Genomic DNA, 19,296 nt, shown 5'->3' with positions numbered 1-19,296 from the left:
TTTTTGTACCAGGGATTGAATTCAGATCCTTGTGCTTGCGAGGCAGGCGCCGGAACCACTGAACTAAATCCCCGGCCCTATTTTTTGGTTTTTTGAGACAGGGTCTTACTATATATTTGAGACTGCTCTAGAACTCACTACGTAGCCCAGTCTGGTCTGAAACTCACGGCAATCCTCCTGTCTCAGCCTCCCAAGTTCTGGGATTACAGGCATGAGCCACCAAGCCTAGCTCAGTGTCATCACTTTCATGACAATGACTTTTTTTGGTGTACCGGGGGTCGAACGCAGGACCTTGTGCTTGTGAGGGAGGTTGGTAGCACCACTGAACTAAACCCCTGGCTTGACAATGACATTTTTTTTAAAGGAAACAGATGAGTTATTTTGTAAATGTCTCTTAATTTGGATTTATCCAGTGTTAGCTCATGATATGATCCAGGTTATATGCGATGAAATTTTGTTGAATTAGTGGCTAAAATAAAAATTAGGAAAGTGTATTTGACAGTTAGAATTTCTAGCTTCTCTAAAAAGTCAGAAAGCCTGGTGTTTTGGGCCCAAAAGTTGGAACCCCCAGCCTTGGGTTCAGCATGTGGGCTCTGGAGGCCTATGTGTTCTAAAGAGATAGAGTAGGAAACTAATAAGCTGTGCAGGTGACCAGAGATACATGGTTGGTGGAACAGCTCCCAGATTCTCATGACCTTCTGTCACTTGGCCCTCGCAAGGCATCCACATAGGGGTGCTCCTCCCTTGAGGAATCTCAGTGGATTATATCACTGTATTCATCCCTCAGGGTTTGTCAAAGAAAACCCCAATTCTGGCAGCTGTGCCTCCTGCACAGGGGTCTTGAGACAGGCACTGGTGACAGTGGGTCTGCTGTCACCGGCCTTCCAGGACAGCAGCATGAGGATGAACCTTCTCTTCCTGCCTCTCCACCTAAAGCTTTGGTGTTCAGCATGTGTTGTGCACATGTACAGATCACCAAGATGAAAGCTTTGTTCTGTAGGTCCAGTATACCCAATAGAAAAGATGTGAAAGAACTAAACAAAAAAAAGAGTTGAGAATACTACTGATGTTTATTGCACCATCATTCACTATAGCCAAGATACAGAAACAGTCTAGTGCCTGTCAGGAGAGGAAAGGATATAGCAAACCTGGTGCCCAGGCATGGTGAAACGTTGTTCAGCTATAAAGAATGAAATCATGTCATTTGCAGGAAAATGGATGGAACTAGAAAATCATCCCGTTCAGCAAGATAAGCCAGGCTTAGAAAGACAAGTGTTGCATGTTTTCCCTAAAGTAGCATCTAAGGCAAGAAAAAGCAAAACATACCAAAAAAGTCGAAAAGCAGACTACTAGTCTACAAGAGGAGGGGATGGGGGCATGTAGGATGGTAATGAGACAGATATGAGCAAAACATGGTATAAAAATACCACATTGAAACCCAATATTTTATAAGATTAGAATGTAGTAATATATTGAAAAAGAATTGATAATGTCAAAATAGGAGTATTTGTAGGATCTGCTCAGTGGTGGGAGAAAGTGTCTGATGCAAAAAAATTGAGAATTTTGGCACCTCACAATCATGGAATGTATAGTGACTGGTCAGCATTAGAAATGATAGGGCTGTGAGGAATGGAACTCCCTCCCTTCCCTTCCCTTCCTCCCTCCTTTCCTTCCCTTTCATACTGGAGATTGAACAACATGATCAGTGTGAGATCTCCTCCTACATCAGGACTCCTCAAGCTTGGAGCATATGAAAATCATTGGGAGGCTTTGAGACTTCCCCAATGCCAAGGACTTTGGGTCCAGGATACACAGAGAACTCTTACAACAATAAAGAGACCAGTAATCTGAATAAAATATATGGAAACAATTTGAAAAGGTATTTCTGTAGAAGAAGATAAATCATCAGTAAACACGTGTGAAGAAGTATCATTAAGATGTCAAGATCATTGAAAACACAAATCAGAGCCACTGTGAGACACCGCTTTACCCGCACTAGAACAATTATAAGAAGAAAGGATAATAAACACTGGCAAGGATATGGCAGAACTGGAACCTCGGTCCCATGGCTGGTGGGATTATAAAATGGCACAGCCATTTTGGAAAACAACCTGGCATGTCTACCACAAATTGAACACAGAGTTACCTTTCAATCTAACAGTTCTGCACTAGTAACTGAAAACATATTTCCGCCCAAAGACTTGTACACATCAACATTATTCATAATGTCTGAAAAGTGGAACCAGCCCAAAGGTCCACTGACTGAAGGATGACTAGATAAAAGGTGGTGTAAGCCTTCAGTGGGATATTATTAAGGAATAAAAGGGGATGGAGCAGAACAAATGCTACAGCGTGTTCAAATCTTGAAACCATTACACCAAGGGAAAGAAGCCAGACAGAAAGGCCACATCTATGGTCACATCTATGCAAAAGCCCAGCCTAGACAAGTTCAAAGGGACAGAAAGCACATTGTGGCTGGAGGGGAAAAGGAAGGGAAGGGACTACTGATGTGAATGTGGGGTTTCTTTCGAGGGGTGGATGAAAGGGTTCTCAAATTAGTGGTTACTCAGTTTCACACATATACTAAAAATCACTGAGTTGTTTGTTTTCTAAAAGGTTATTTTTGTGATAGGTAAGTTATATCAATTTTAAAAGTCCCGATGGAAGGGTGTATTTAAGCCAATTAGATCAGCCTTTTGGGGTAAAGCACAATCAGGATATTTTTAAAAGTATTTACTTATGTACTGTGACAGGATCTTGCTCCAGCCCTGGGCTCACGCAATTCTCGGGCCTCACTCCCCACGTCTGGGACTGTAGGTGCACGCTAGTGTGCCCTGCACAACCAGAGCATTTTCAGAGCTCCCCAGTGATCCCAGGTGTAGTTTAGGTGGCAAGCTGCTGAACACCATGCTGGCAGAACATATCTGGTGAAGAGTGAAGTGAGTCTAGACAGATGTGGACATTAGTTTATGAAGGAGAGGACTGACCATAAACATTAGATTCCAGTCCGGGGATTTGGCTCAGTGATTCTGCTGCCTGCCTCACAAGTGCAAGGTCCCAAGTTTGATCCCTGGTACCAAAACAAACAAACAAACAAACAGAAAAACACAAAAGCATTAGATTCTTAGGTAAGTACACTGAAAATATTTTCATTTCATTTTTAGAATGTTCATCTTTTCATGTTTAGGTTTTTGCCTAAACATGGAGACTTGCTTTCATGAATTCTCATTCAGCCTTTAGCTCCAGGCCAGTGAGGTGGGGAGGGGAGGGAAGTGACAGTTTTGAATTCCTAGGACAGAACTCTTAGGACTGGGCCATGTGGACCCCAGCGAGGGCTTTCATCCACGTTAGCTGACCAGGCCTCTGGGTATGGAAGGCTTTCATTCCCTGGCTTCAAGTTACCAATTTCCCTGCCAAGCCACCTGCAGTCGCACTTGTGTGGGGGTGTCATGACCTCTTTCCTGGTTCTTTCTCTCTTCTGCTGTTTGTTTCACATCTCCAGGGTATGTGCACTCTGAGTAGCATCTTGTCGGAATCTTGGCTCAACTTAATGGGGCCCCTTTGCCCTCTCTTAAGAGGCAGAGAGAGTCCAGCCCAATCTCTGCCGAGTGCCAGGCCACTAAGGTAGGGATAGGATGAGACCCAGGACCTGAGAGGGGATCTCAGATCTCAACCTCTTTGGTGCCTGAAACCCCTGGGAGTTCAGCATCAATGCTGGTCCAGCCCTGACAGCTGCCTCCCTGGACCCTGTTCCTCAGGGCCAAGTAGAGATGCTGAGTCTGGCTCACCCTGGCTCCATGGAGCAGTGGTTAAGTCCTTGGGAACTTTGCAAGCTGCTTGTTAAACACAGCTGTTATTAAAAATGTATATACACTTACAGTGTAATAAATTATATTTAAAAAGCCATCAAATGCTTGTGATTTATAACTCGCAGTTATTTTACTTTTATCTGTGCTATTGAGTGTTTTTGTCCATGGTCTCTGTGTTGTGGCTGTGATATTAAAGGTATATCAGTGCACATCTCTTCCTAACGCATTGTTTAGCAACATCACATGGGAGCTTGAAGCTGGCTGTGATGAGTGTTTGTAAAGTAGGAATTGGAAAGTGCTACACATCAGCCTTCCCCCCAATGCTGCTCACACATTTTCTGGCATACCAGGCTTTTAGTCAGGCACCACTGGGCAGAGAGGACAGAAAAAGAGCACCCCCAGTCTCTCTCTTTTTCCTAACCAGCCAATGAGACATGCTTGTGGACCTCCTGTAAGCTATGCCTGAGCCACATGGACAACCACTGTCTAATGAAAGGGTCTTAGTTGCAAGGACTTTGCCGGGATAGCTGCTTAGGAAGACCTTGCTGCAGGATCCTTGTTCTGACCATACCTTGGCTTACCTTGACATCTGGTGTTTACTCCAGGCAGAGATTTTAGGGCCGGGCAGTAGGAGGCCAAGGGTGGCTCCTAGAGACAGATGGGCAGAGCGTCTGCTTTGGCACCATCCAGGGCGTGGGCAGCCGTGGCCCGAGTAAGCACCACTGACCTGCGGGCGGCAGAGAGCCTGCCAGGTCAGCATGTGCTTGGCATTGGGAGGAGAGGCTCTCAGCCAGAAGTGGCCACAATGAGGACAAAACCCCCATTGTGGACTCTTGTCACCTACAAGGGGTGGGTGGCTGCCGTTTTGTTTTGTTTTGTGTTTTGCTTTTGGATGGAAATATAAATAGTAAAGTGCACATGTGTCTCTAAAGATGAGGCCAGCACACACATGATTTCCAACCATCTGAACTTTTTAGAGCCCCACAGGACCAGTGAGAGCAAGAACAGAACTGCAAGTTTTCTCCTTCAGTAGAAGATAAGTGAGGATGCTTTTGTGGTGGAAAGACTGTCATCTGGAAGACAGATAACAGCCAGCAATCAATGCCATCTCATTGTACAAGCAAGAAAGTTTCTTTCCAGAAAACACATAGGACATGAAGATGTATTTGGATACTCCCATATCCCTAAAAACAGTGTTTCTCACAACAGTTACCTGAAAGAAAGCCCAAGTAAGGGGCATCCATGTCCACCATGCATCCCTGCTCTGTTATCCTCTCTGATTGTGAACTTGGATGATTTGTTGCAATGCCAGATGAATGATGGCACTATAACAGGTTGCAGAATTGGAAAACGCTAAATCTTTGTTCCTAATGGCAAAACATGTTTCTCTCATTTTCATCAGAATGTGTGATCCATGCCATTTGAAATCAAATTCCAAGCACAATGAGCCATTAGTGTAATAGCTCATTACTAACAGCAGTCTTATAAATAATACATTCTTATCGTGCACACACAGCTCGCCGTGAAGCCGGCGAAAGGTATTTCTAGCCATGGAAGTGTCCCTGCGCCAGTGCGGCTGTGGATTAGCAGGACATCTCCATGTGAACCAAGATGGATGCCAATTTTCCCTGCCGGGAGTGAGGCTGGCCGTCTCCTTCTGCACATATGGTAGATGGATCGGTTAATCAGCGTCTGCTGAGTCTTGGGCCTAAAATTACAGAGAAGCCAGACAACTGCGGCTACACAGCCTTTGTTCACCAGTGCAAACAAGACAAACAATCACTTGTTATTTGGGGAAAAAATTAAAATGTTTATTTTGGACTTTCATTAAAGTGTCAATGGCTTTACAAAACAGCTGTGTAAATCCGGCTTTTACAGCAAGTATCATTTTGGGGGGTTCTTGTGAAGAAAAGAATATGCGTGAAAAAATTAATTTTTAAAAATTCCTCTTGAATTTCAGGACTGGAGAAAAATAATGAGCACCTCACATTTATTTTTTCAGATACAACAAATGACTTTTCATTGGAAGACCTATTGGAGAACAAATAGTCTACTATCTAAATTTTTTTCTGTGTCATCGTAAAGATTAACCATTTATATAGCTTGATTTTCTGTTTCAGGATATTAAAACATTGGCTATTTGCTTTAGGCACTTATGGAAAGATGCTATATCCCTCAGAATAAGGAAATCTATGACGACTGAGTTTTACTGTCCGAATGGGATGGTCTCTCAAGAAATGAAGTGTGAATACTTGAAGGATGGGACACAGTATGTGCTGGCTTCTGTAGGAACAGTCAAAGTGAGAGATTGATAGAAGGAAACAGGGAGATAGATCTTTTGGAAATAGGAAGGGGGCCAAGTGTCTGAGGGTGGGAGAAGAGGGGAAGCAGATAAAACGATGTCAGATGGTCATTTAAATATAGCAACTACTCACAAGCAGTGTGATCTTTATATGTTGCATATATGAACTAAGTAACAATAAGAATGAAAATAGGGAAAGGGGGATTTAGAATTGGAGGGAGGGAGGAAAGGTGGGAGGGAGAGGGAAAAAAGACTCAAGATATGTTAAGCACATGTACCCACTCCTTATGAATGTAAACACCATGCACTCCAAAATGTACCAATTTTAAAAATGCTTTAAAAAGAACAGTCTAATCAGCCAAACCAGAATTTGCTTAAACCGCACTTACTAATCAGTAGGAATTGTATATGTGAAATGTAAAGAACTAGACCTTTTTTTCTCTTTTTAAATTTTAAATACTCTCCTAAAGAAGGAATGACATACAAAATTATCGAAAGGGTGTAATAAAGAATTTCAGTCAGTCATCTATCAATATAGAATGTTCTAGAGTTAATATCTTTTGTTAATTTATAATATGTTGGAACCAATAATAGATCCAGATCACCATGTTGCTACAGCTTCCCTCTCACCTGTGTACTCCTCATCAAGACCCCAAATCATGGGGTCATTGTGACATCATCGCCTCTGCATGATGGAGGAGGAGAGTGCACAAGAGGGCTGGATCTGTGATCAGATAAAAAGAAAAAGATCCAGGAAGGCAGGCACATTGGTCAGGCAAGGCTTTGGTTAAAGACAAAAGCAAGTGTTTTGTTCTAATAGCTTCCCCTCAAGAACTCTCAGACAGCATACCTGCCTCTAGGGTGGCCTACAGAAACACCTGGACGTATTTGAGGATGTCACCTGTGCCACACATGGTTCTGCCCATTAGCCCCTTTCTACTGGAAAGGCATGTGGCAGTGTCACAGTGAGGACCGGTTGGATGCAGTAACCAGGCTCTCGGGTGTCCCAGGTGGAAGGCGCGGCTGTTGGCTTCATGAGCGTGTGCTCCAGAGTGAATCTACCACTGTTGCACGAGTGCTTTGACCTGGGTCCTTTCCATGGATTCTGCACCCCACATCCGGATGACATCCTGGAGCCACCAAGAGAACCCAGAAGTGCAGGTATGGTGGCTCTCCGGGGACCCCTCTGGAAGTGAGTTCATGCCTTATGTCCGCAGTGCTGTTGGCTGCTGAAGGGAAGCAGATGGGGCATCTTCCGTCTCCTTCCCCAAGGTCCCTCAAGGAGCAGTTCTCAGGTTCATCCCACCTTATACAAATGCCTGTGGGCTCAGAAGGTGCACAAAAATGACAGGGGTAGCCAGACATGGTGGCCTTGAAGTGAAGGCTTTCCCAATTCAGAGTGCTCACTGTCAAAAAAAGTGCAAGTTACAGTGAAATCCTGCCAGTATTTCAGGGTTTTACACTCACATACACTTACACAAAGCCAAAATCTAACAAATGAAGTTTTCAAATCAAAACTTCAAAGAGCTGAGGCTGTAAGCTCAGTGGTAGAGCACATGTCCAGTACGCACAAGGAACTATGTTCCACCCCCAGCACCACAAACAAAAAACACTTCTCAAGAGTTGTGTATGCTTTTAAACTTTAATTCCAGCAATAAGTGCTCCATGTGTATGTCTTTGATAAAACCTTATAGGTCTATTGCAAATAGTCATTTTTAACTTCCTTAGCTTATACCTATATGAAATAGCAAAATCAATTTTGAAATCTGGTCTGTGTTAGGATTTTCAAGTGAAAGGTGGTAACTTCAAACGTGAGCTTTCTATATGCATGGGTGTCTCTGCATCAAAGTGTTTGGATTCTTTGGCAGACAGATCCAGGCAGGCAGGTGACTTTGGGTATATTTCTCTGCTTCTGTAAACCTCATTTCTTCATTTGTAAAATGGAGATAATGGTAATGCCTCTCACATGGGACCATCCTGAAGTTTCACTGTGATAAGGCATGTAAAGTGCTTCATGCAGTGCCTTGACGAATTAGTGCTCAGTGACTGTTGATTGCCATTGCTAAGCTATTATTTCCTTGTGATTGGCCGTTTACTTTCTTGAGTCTCTCTAGGGCAAAAGCAGGGTATTTTGAATTGCTCTGCTTTCTGTTGTCTGAAAGATTATAGCAAGAATGTTCAAAAATAGGAGGTGGAATACTTTGGTTGGTAATCTAGACAAGAGCAGGTGGCAACTTGGCCAATTGTATCCCCCAATGGGAAAGCCGCACACATGGTGTACACATCTCATCAGACTGTTACCACCCATGCCATCATATGGACTCATGAAGCCGTGGATGGAGAGGTATTTCCCTTACACAGACATTGATACCCTTCGTCATGGAGAGATTTGACGTCACTGCTTTTTCACAGTGAAGGTCACTTGTCCCTGCTGCTCAATAAAGACACCCCAGGAATGTGATAAAGAAACCTTCACCCTAAGACAATCCTGAACCGTGAGCTTTTCTGTCATTTTCCAAAGCTTGTATTCTTTGAAGGTGACTCCAAATAGCCTCGTTAAGGCTCAGTGTTCCCATGTATGAAGTGGTATAAACATAGTATCTAACTCAAAGAATTGTTGAGAGGGTTAAATATTAGCATCACTGTTATGTGCTTAGTTGAAAGCCACACACAAAGTAAATTCCTTAAGCTCCTGTTCTTAAAAACAAATTGAAAATATGTCACCTTTTCCAGTGTGTTTCTGAGCATTTCCTGCACAGAATGGAAATTTCTATCTAGAAAACATACCCATATCCTTTGTGGGAAGTGGGGGAAGAAATTCAGTATTTAAAATAGAACCCTGGATTTAAAACCACATATCATCTAATATGTCTAGCAAAAACTCATATGAAATCTAGAAGTTTTCTGTCTCTTTACCTTGTTCAGTACTTTTACTTAAAGTCAGCTCCTGTAGAATAGGGTGAAGGAAAGAGGAAAATGTTTCTTCTTTACTTTAATTTTTATTTGGAACAAATGTGATTATAATCTAGAATGCAGGTTAGCATATTTTGTCTTTGTTTCCCTTTCCATTTTCTCTTTGTTTATTTATTTGTGAAAATCAGCTTTGTGCAATTTCCCCAGGAAGCCATTCTTACAGACTTACAAGTAAAGTGAGGATGGATCCACAAATCTTGAAGTTATAATCTTATAACTAAGAGTCATCAGCCCATTTTGCTGCCCTCTTCCTATCAACAGCAACAAAGAATGAGGCTCCAGAGAAGATTCTAAGTGTGCTGTGATCTACGGTTACATTTTTTTAATGAAAGTCTCAAGTTAAAGGAAATTTAATTTCTTTAAGATATGAACTATAGTGTATGTTTCAAATGAGCACCTGTTGTGGCTCACATCTTGTATTTTTGTTTAACACTTTTTCTATTTCAAGGGATTTTCATATATATTATTTCATCCTTGAAATTTGGGACAGATGACACATTGTTTCCATTTTACCCCTGCCCCAGCTCACCCAAGGGTTTAAACTTCATTAGTGGCTGACTCCGAACCCAGACCCAGCCTCTCTCCACCTCTGTCTCTGTCATGTTAGATAGGCAGACATCCTACTACTGAACTACATCCCCAGCCCAAGGACGACTCTATCTTGGATGGCTTTAACTAAAACCTCCCATGATGGGTCTGCTGCCAAGATACATGATCAGTTTGTTCACATTAGTTATTTAGCGAACAATCAGTTTAGTGATTTATCAGAGACCTGTTCATATCTCTCAAGCGTGCGTGTGTGTGTGTGTGTGTGTGTGTGTGTGTGTGTGTGTGTTGGATAACATCCTCCTTCTGGATTCTTCATTGCTATATCTGACTGAGGGTTTACCTAGGGTATAGAGGCCACTCTCCCCAGTATGAGAAGGAAGCAGGAAGTTGCAGGAAATTCACACTCTGGGAGCAGACTTTATTCCTCAGTCAAGCCCCTGCTTTCCTATTTGTCCTTTATTTGTCAATTCCTGAATAAATGGTTGTAGTTGAATCTTTGACTCCAGGGCAGTAACCCAGATGAACATTCTACTACTCTATTCCCACCAGCCATGAAAGCATTTATTTTCTTTATATACACAGATTGGAGTTAGGGTAAAAATAACCCAGCTCCTTTGTCCCTCAGGTGCTCCGGCTCTAAGGTAGGAGCTTGGATTTGAGTTCCAGCGGCCCACAAAGGTGATTTGAATGGCAAGATGTATTTTGTTGGTTGGCTTTCTTTCTCTCTTTCTCTTTCTTGCTCTTCTCCTGGTGCTTCCTGGGATCATCTCCCAGATAAATTGCTTCTTCTCACATCTTTGGCTCAAAGTCCATCTTTTCATACCAGCTGTGAAAATTTGTAAATTCGTACCAAATTCACCCCTTCCAAGGAGAGTGATATCAAGATTTAATGTTCTTCAGCTGATACTGTAGCTTTCATCCTATAGTTCTTTACTCACTTTATGATTAGCTTGCTGTCCTTCATTTCAGTCTTACGTATTTGTATTGAATCCGAAATGTTTAATTAATTTAATGTTTAAATTAAAAGTTTAATATCATTTAAGGCACATTTAATTTTACCTGAATAACACACACACACACACACACACACACACACACAAATATCCATAGCTACTCATTTTGTATATATAACATTACACATTTATAAATTTTGTTTTACTGAAACTTGGGACTATGCTGCAGCTAAATGGAAACAAGTTCTAAAGATCCAGATTTTGTCCCAATATGGAAAAACTAGTAAAACTCTTTTTTATTTAGAGGAGAATTTAGTTTACAACTCACAAGTTCTTAGAATGTTTGAAGACTTCATAAGGGAATAGGAATACATCCTAGAAAAAGGGCTTTCTGCTTGTGTGGCAGGTTGTGCTGAGGTATAAAACCCCGTAAGTGTTGAGTCCCCAAAAGTGGGCTCAGCCACATCAAGATGTTCCATATGCCTGGCAGTTATTGAATATTCTCCTCCAGTGACAATAAAATGGCTCAAAATAGTTTTTTTTTTTTTTCCAGTTGGCCCCACTTCCAGCCCTGGGTGGCGTTTGCAAATCAAGCTGTGTCTTTTGTTAGCTGCCTCATCACAATACAGATTTTGGAATCAGAATTGAGCTGGCAATTTTCTTGATGATGCATAAGGCAAAATAGGGCACAGCCTGTGTTTCTGCAGCTGTACTGGCATCATCACATTTAATAGTTAAAATAAAAAATAAAAACAAGCAAAAAAAGCCCCAAACTTTTGTTCCTCATGTAGGCTGGTATATTCTGGGTAGAATCTGTTTTAAAAGACCCCCATGAAGTTCAGGTTTGTAAGTCTCATTATGTACCCAGGGCCCACATTACAAAATCTCTGCAGAACTTGATATGCTCCTTGGCAGGGAGAATTTTAATTTTGTTTAACAGAATTGTGGGCTTTCAAAAGAATAATTAGAGTAGCCCTTCTAGTCAAGCCATCCAGGAGAAGTGTTGCTTATTGTACATTAAAAAGTCCTTCAAAATAGTAATTTTCATAATATTGCCACGTAAAACAGCAATGCTGACTTCAAAATTATTTTTTAAAAATCACTCCCACTGTCAGGAAATGTTGCTGTCTTATATAATTTCTTTTCATTCACCTTACATGTGCTTCTCACCTCCAGTTCTCTCCTGTGTTGGGCTAGGAAACATCTGTGTGTGCCAGTACTGGAAAAGCACAGCTACATATAGCCTTATTCATTGTTATTAAATTGCCTTTCTTCTTAAGGTTTGCTACATAGTCCTGATTCCTTCCTATTTTACTTTATTCTTCTGTTAACATGGATTCCAAATGTGAATGAAACAGTCATCTGCAGAACATAGCAGTATTCCTACCAGTATGTTTCCATTATGTATTCAGAATGTTAATGTTAACACTCAGTATGTTCTGTAGTTACTTAACTAGCAGTCCACTAAGATTCTGTATTCATTTGCTAGAGCTGTTGTAGCAAAGTACTATGAACAAGGTGGCTTCACTGATGGGAGTTTATTGTCTCACAATTGTGGGGCCAGAAGTCTGAGATACAGGTGTCACAGGGTTGGTTTTTCCAGGCCTCTTCCCAGGGCTGGTAGACAGCCGCCTTCTCCTTCCATCTTCACCTGGTTTCCCTCTGACCCATCCCTGTCCAAATACCCTCTCCTTAGATGGAAGGAGACATACTGGATCAGGGCCCACACTGAGGACCTCATTTTAACCTAATTACCTTTATAAAACCCTTATCCCCAAGTAGTCACAATCAGAAATCCTAGGAGTTAAAAATTCAACATATGGATTTTTGGGGTGGAGTGCTGACTTAGGTACTTTTCTCATTGCCAAGACAAAATACCTGACACCCAAAGTTAAAGGAGGAAAGGTTTATTTTGGGGTTCACACTTTGTAGAGGTTTCAGTCCGTATTTGGCTGTCTCCAAGCCAAGGTGGCATGGCAGAGGGGCATCATAGAGGAGAAATAGCTCATGAGGCAGAAGGCAGCAAAGCAGGGAAATAGCAAAGAAGCAGCAAGCCATGACAGCAGCTCTCTTTCTGAACCTTATATTCTATCCAGGTCACACACACCGTTAGGATAAGTAACACTCATGCTTAGATGGGTCTTCCCATTGTCCATACCCAGAACTATGCCAAATGAATCGATGGACCAATTTAGTAATCACACACCCTTGGTCCCAGCATCACACACTTACAACATCATACACTTCTAGAAAGAACCAGCCACCTCTGAAAAGTCCCTCCTGTGACTGCATGAGGTTTTTTGGGGGGACATTTAGGTTTTGGCCATAAAAGGCAGGTAGAGACACATTTCAGCCCATGTGGTCCCTGTTAGGATACTGGCATGTGTTCCTGATAAGGGCTGTTTAGTATTCTTCCTTCCATACACAATTTCTTCCCCTTCATGGCTGGGTGGATGGGGCACCCACCTAGACTTCTTTCCCCATACTGACTACCCTCCTGTCCTTTTTCTCCCTATATGGGCTTCACATCTCCCCAGGAGAGAAGCTCTGTTTGGCCTTCAGTCCCATGGCCACTTCCACTTCCCAGGAGGCTGTGGTGAGTTCTGGGTCCCTTGTATATTACACTGAGTGGCCACCAGGTGTTATTTCCTACTTGATAGCAAGGGTACCTAAGTGTGCAATTTCTTTCATTGTAATTTGGGCTTTAATGTCTCATTCTCCCTTCCCTGGGATCCAGCAGCATTGTTCTTTGGTGCCACATGACCAAGGCTGCAAGGCTGTGACAGTAATGCAGATAATGGCAGCACAGTCTTTATTTAATGACACAAAACTCAATCTACCAATTTATACATGTTACAGTTTGAATTTTTCTTTTTTAAGCCACTGACCATCTTTAGCATATGAAGATAACAAAATTGAATGTTTCCAAAGCTTTGTTACTGTCACCAGCTTTGGTTTTCTAGAATTAACTCTGAGTTTCAGTGCTTTTAGCTAGGAATGTTGATACAATTAGGAAATAATTCCAGACCGAGCCCAAACCGAACTGAGTCTCTTCAAGGCTGACACATAGACTCCTGCAGAGGTGCTCAGGCTGGAGCCCTTAGCCTTGAAACCCACCAGGAAGATGAACTACACCTGAAACCCAGAGCAGGCAGCCAGGGACCCTGCCCAGAAGCCCTGTGGGTGAGCCTTTTGATTATTTGACAAAACATACTTCTGATTTTCCATCTTAATTCCAATGCTGGTTTCTAAGCCTTTGCTAGTGTCTTCAAAAACAACAGCAGCAACAAATGACGGCAACCACTTCAGAATCTATTATTTTGCAGAGAGCAAGATGACTGGGATGTGCATTCCAGCTCTCCTCTCCAGCACAGGGAGCAACTGAGATGCGATGCGACTCAGCCTTGCTCCCCAGCAGTCGGATTCATTTCACAATGGTGCAAATACAAATGCATTTTGATATAGGGCCTGGAGGTCTTTGAAAGAAAAGTGGCTTTATTTATATCCGTTATGATCATTATGTGCTGGGATTATTTTCTCAGTAGGCGATGTCTCTTTTGCCCATATTTATGAAGCAGGGGAGAAGGCATTTAATGAATTTCAAGAGTGTATTTGACTGTAAAACACATCTCAGTATATTCACATGTAAATAACCCTTTTATTTGTTCTCTCTGGTGACCTTTCTTCTTTTGGGGTAGATCACAGTTTGTTGTTGTTTTCCATTTCCAAATGGGAGGCTGAATGATAATAATGAAAGATTATGCAAAAAAAATCCATGTTTAAAATAATGTTGATATGCCACTTGTGTTGTAGGATAATTATAGTAATTTAGCTATTACACTATATGGAGGCAAGAGTTCGTTGCTAGAAAACAGGGTGGTATGGGTGATTCGAGGGATTTTCATCCCAATTGGCTGTTTGATCCTGCTGACTTTTCTCTTGAAAATCAATTGCTTGACAGGAATACTCTGAATTCCCCCTTGATTATATTGGCTGTCAGGGGCTGCCCCCCATAGCATGGGGATCACTGTGAGCTCTGACTGTTTACCAAGGGTTTTTGACGACTCTTAAAATATCACAGACCGAATTTAATCTGACCAAAAAGCAACTAAGGAAGCAATTACTAAAAATCACAGTCTTTGCATGTAGCAGGCAATAAACAAAGATAAATGTGATTAATTCCGATGCCCAACTTGAAGCCAGTGATTTTGCTTCTGGGTCACAAGCTTCCTCCCCACTGCCTTTTACTTGGGCTTGTGCATTTTAAGAGCTGGCCCAGCCCAGGCCTGGATATACACTGTGGAAGCACCTTTGCCACTTTCCCACTTTCTCTCATGGTTGTGCCTAGACTCAGGTCTTTTTGTACCCAGGTTAGGAAATTTGATTTTTCTTCAAAAGCATCAGTTGATATATGAAGATTGAAAAAGTGATTAGCATCATTGGGGGTATAGCTCAGTGATAGTGTGTGTGGTCTTGGCTTCAATCCCCAACATAAAAAAAAAAAATCAGCATGCAGTTATGGATAAGCATACTGTGTGTTATGTGTGTATCCAATTTCATATGGAAAAGGACTCTTTTATTGAGTACTGATTTAAATCTACATGAAATGTGTTGGAATAAAGGGAAAAGTAAGCAAATCACAAAACTAATTACATGAAAAAATTATTATTCATAAATGTGGGAAAATATTCAGCTTCTCTAAAACCAAACGGTGCAATAAAACCCAAGATCTGTCTCTGTTTCTCTTAGCCTACTAAATTACAGGCCTATATTGCAATTGGAACACTTAGTTCTGGGCCCTGCAGCACCACAGGAGGAATAGAATCTGGCAGCTCTAAAGGTGACTGATAGAGGCAGAACTTAGTCCTGGTCATGAGAACCCATTAAATGTTCGTAGTCTGCGACCACCACTACAGCAAGTCTGAGGAAGAACCCTAATACTGTAAAAAGAGATCCATGCAAGCTTACTAATAATGATGAAAACAAACCAAACATCCAAATAAAGAAACACATTTAGAAACCTAAAACTTCCCACTAGAGGGAGATGGCTCAATTTATGATCATCCTCTGGGCAGATGAGGAACAGCCTTTGAAGGTTATACACAAGAAGGGGAAATGGCCAGACACAGTCTTGTGTGGAAAAAGAAAAACTAATTGGGGTTTGATGGGTGAGGAACACGTTCTGGGAAGAACACAGAGAGGTAATGCATTAAAATGACAAAGGTGACCAGTCAGAAGAGGGGGCACCAGGGCAAGGCTTTCATTTTCTATTTTTTAAAATGTGGAAGCAATGTTAAATTTACAAAAAAAAAAGGGCCTAGAGGCAGTGTAAAAGTTGATCTGGAGGGAGTTACTTCTAAGATCCTGAAATCCAGAGAAGCCGGAGTCCTAGTAGCTTCTCAAGAGTTTACTGATCAATGAAATGGCAGAGAATGGAAAAAACTGTGACCAGAGACATGTAGCAATGAACAAAGAACAACACAATAGAAATTTCACAGACCCCCCTTCAATGAATGAAAAGAAGAGGAAGGATCTGGAAGAGAGACTGTTGTCCTGTGGGGACAGCCACTCATTACCTTGGTGTATTTTTCTCTGGAAATCCTTATAATCTTAAAGGAATGGACCTTAAAATTATGGCATTGTCAAAGCATTGTGGTGTCTTTTTTACTGCTGCTTGCTGTGCTTGTAGGTACGTATTATATTGAAGGAGCACATCAACAGTATGTGCAGTATATAGAGAAACAATTTCTTCTATATGCCTACTGGATAGGCTTGGGAATTTTGTCTTCTGTGGGGCTTGGAACAGGGTTGTACACTTTTGTGCTTTACCTGGGCCCACACACAGCTTCAGTTACTTTAGCTGCTTATGAATGCAATTCAGTTACTCTCCCTGAACCACCCTATCCTGATCAGATTATTTGTCCAGACAAAGAGGGCACAGAAGGAACCATTTCCTTGTGGAGTGTCATCTCTAAAGTTATGATTGAGGCCCGCCTGCATGTGGGATATTAGTATAGCAGTCGGAGAGCTGCCTGCATATTTCCTGGCCAGGGCAGCCCACCTTTCCAGTGCTGAATCTGATGATGAAGAGTATCGAGAACTTGAAGAGATTCTGGAACATGCAGAGTCTTTCCCTTGCAAGCTAAACTGGCAGTTCAGAGACTCATACAGAAGGTTGGATTTTTTTGAATATTGGCCTGTTCCAGATCCTCTACTTAATCTTGCTGGAATAACATGTGGACATTGTCTTGTACCTTTTTGAACCTTCTCTGGTGCAACCCTGATTGGAAAAGCAATAATTAAAATGCATATCCAGAAAATCTTTGTTATTATAACATTCAGCAAGCACATCGTGGAGCAGATGGTGGCTTTCATTGGTGCTGTCCCCGGCGTGGGTCTGTCTCTGCAGAAGCCCTTCCAGGAATACCTGAGCCCCGGTGGCAGAAGCTACACCAAGGAGCGAGGCAGGTGTACCCCAGGGAAAAAACTGACTGTCCTGGATGTTTGAGAGGCTGGTGGCTGTGATGGCCTCTTACTTTATCCTGTCTATCATTAACTCCATGGCACAGAGTTATGCCGAACGAATTCAGCAGCCATTGAACTCAGAGGAGAAAACCAAATAAGCAAAGCGCCATTTTTAACTGCGGCAGTGGTAGTGGATGGGCTCTGCCTTAAATTGGGAGGATTCCACATCAGGAAGGAAAATTCCCTTTTCCAACTGGTATCAATTTTAAAGGCGTCCTGAAAGCAGTTTAGTCCCTCTTTTACACTGACACACTTTTCCTGTGTGTGTTAAGGTGAGGTGTCCACCTCAGTTAAACCCACCTTGCATTTCATTAGGCTGGAGTGTGATGTTCAGCCACAAACTTACCAGAAACTGGCCTTTTGGTACTTTCAAAAGGCCCACGTGGTACAATTAGAGAATTCCTGCCATACCAAGTTCCTAAGTATGTTAAATATGTCAAACCTTTTAGGCTTGTCACAAATGATTGCTTTGTTTTTCTAAGTCATCAAAATGTATGTAAGTTCTATAGATTGGCTAACAGTCTTGCATGTCTATCATGGTACAATTTAATATGCCAGTCTGCCCAGTCCTTTCCCTTCCACCCTCAGGAAAAAAGGCCATTTTATGATGCATTGCACACCCTCTGGGGAAATTTATCTTTAAATTCTGAGACAGTATAAGGAATATCTGGTTGGTGTCTCATGCATGAGCTGACAGTATTTTTTATTCTGTATATTTAGAATGAAGTCATGAAAAACTTTATGAAGACATCTTTGATCATTCCAAAAAAATTTACAAAAAGAAAAGTTGCAGGTGCTTTTTTTGAGAGTAAGTTAGCAACATGATGCTGAGTTACCTCAGTGTCCAGTTCCTATGAAGAGGGACAGTCTCCTCTACAACCTTAAATGCCAACCCATCTCAGAAAATTAACATAGAGGAGTTACTGTCCTTTACACCACAGGCCATTTTCATGTTTCCCCCTTTGTCCCAACAGTGTCCTTCATGGTAGAAGTACCAGCCCAGATAACAGTATGCAGGTAGCTGTCACTCTTTCTTTAAGTTTGGAAGAGTTCCTCAGTCTTCCCTTGACTTGATGACCTGGATGCTCTTGAGCATCATAGTTTCATCATGTTGTAGCTTCAAGTCGTGTTTGTCCAATGTCTCTTCTTACTAAAATCCATGTTGTGTGGATGGGATTCAAGTTCCCAGTCTGTCTGATCAAATGTGATATTTTTCAGTCTGTCCAATTATGAGGCTGTATGTCACTTTTTTCACTTAGTTAAGGTGACTCTGTTAGGAAAAAAATTGAAAGTTATTTTAGCTTATCCCAAACTAGTGGGAAACCTGTAACTTTTTTTTTCTTTTTTTCCATTGCTGAGGATCAAACTCAGGGCCCTGCACTTGTTAGGTGAGCATTGTACCATTGAGCTACATCCAAAGCCCAGTTTCTTTTTTCCTGGCTTCTACAATGGCTCTCCCATAGATTTCCACTTGGAATCATCTAACATAGTTTTTACTCCCTCCTTGGAATTTCAGCTCTGCCCAGGTACTTGCAGCCATCATTGAGGTTTCCTTAGATAAATTGAACTCTTGGCTGCCCAGTGAGTCAGTCCATCTGTGCCTGAGCTTGCTCGGCCTCCCAGTGCTGCTTTGTGGTCCCTATCGTGTGGCTCCTGTCCCCCAGTGTAAACAGTGAGATGGCTCCTTCTCTGACTGCATCAGGGTGCTCATAGATCACACGGGCCCAGCTTCCAAGTTCCCAACCTGAAGCTTTACCTACAGTTTTTTCTCTTCTGTAATTATGGCTCTGTTTTTCCTCCTGCTGCTATGTAGAAATGCAACTGGCTCTTGTATATTAACCTTATATCCAGTAACCTCAATACATCAACTTAAGATTTATCAGTAGATTCTTGTATATTTTCTCTGAATAATGCAATTTTTTATCTTTTACTTTCCAATTAGTATTATTTTTATTTTTTCATGCACTTGCTAATAGCTCAAGTAGAAATGGCATCAGCAAGTATCATTTTGTTGGTCTCACTGTTAAATGAAAAGCTTCCTAATATTTCACTGAGGGTGATTTTGTGAATAACTACTTGTTATCAGATTAAGCAAATTTCTATATTTCTGATTAGCCAACATTTTTTTTTTTAAGGTCAGGAATGTTTTTCTTTCTTTTCTTTCCTTTTCTTCTTTTTTTTTTTT

General features: G+C 41.7%; 1 protein-coding gene and 1 pseudogene across 14 annotated transcripts in view; both read left to right on the top strand.

Annotated features, from left to right (window-relative positions):
• Positions 1–19,296, top strand: part of Cfap61 (cilia and flagella associated protein 61) — a 229,134-nt gene that overhangs the window by 38,013 nt on the left and 171,825 nt on the right. For all 14 annotated transcript variants that reach the window (XR_782193.3, XR_782192.3, XM_010634190.3 and 11 more), the window contains one exon: positions 7,122–7,272. Coding sequence is in view for 12 of the 14 variants with exons in the window: in XM_010634190.3 (XP_010632492.2) it covers positions 7,122–7,272 (151 nt within the window). In the remaining 2 variants the exon portion in view is untranslated. The remainder of the gene's footprint in view (positions 1–7,121; positions 7,273–19,296) is intronic.
• LOC104869113 lies at positions 15,862–17,217 on the top strand (annotated as a pseudogene).

Source organism: Fukomys damarensis, unplaced genomic scaffold (genome assembly GCF_012274545.1).
Source record: "Fukomys damarensis isolate Sample0158 unplaced genomic scaffold, DMR_v1.0_HiC HiC_scaffold_7, whole genome shotgun sequence".
Classification (NCBI taxonomy): domain Eukaryota; kingdom Metazoa; phylum Chordata; class Mammalia; order Rodentia; family Bathyergidae; genus Fukomys; species Fukomys damarensis.
Note: the sequence above shows the minus strand (reverse complement) of the source record. Positions and strands in the feature narration are given on the sequence as shown.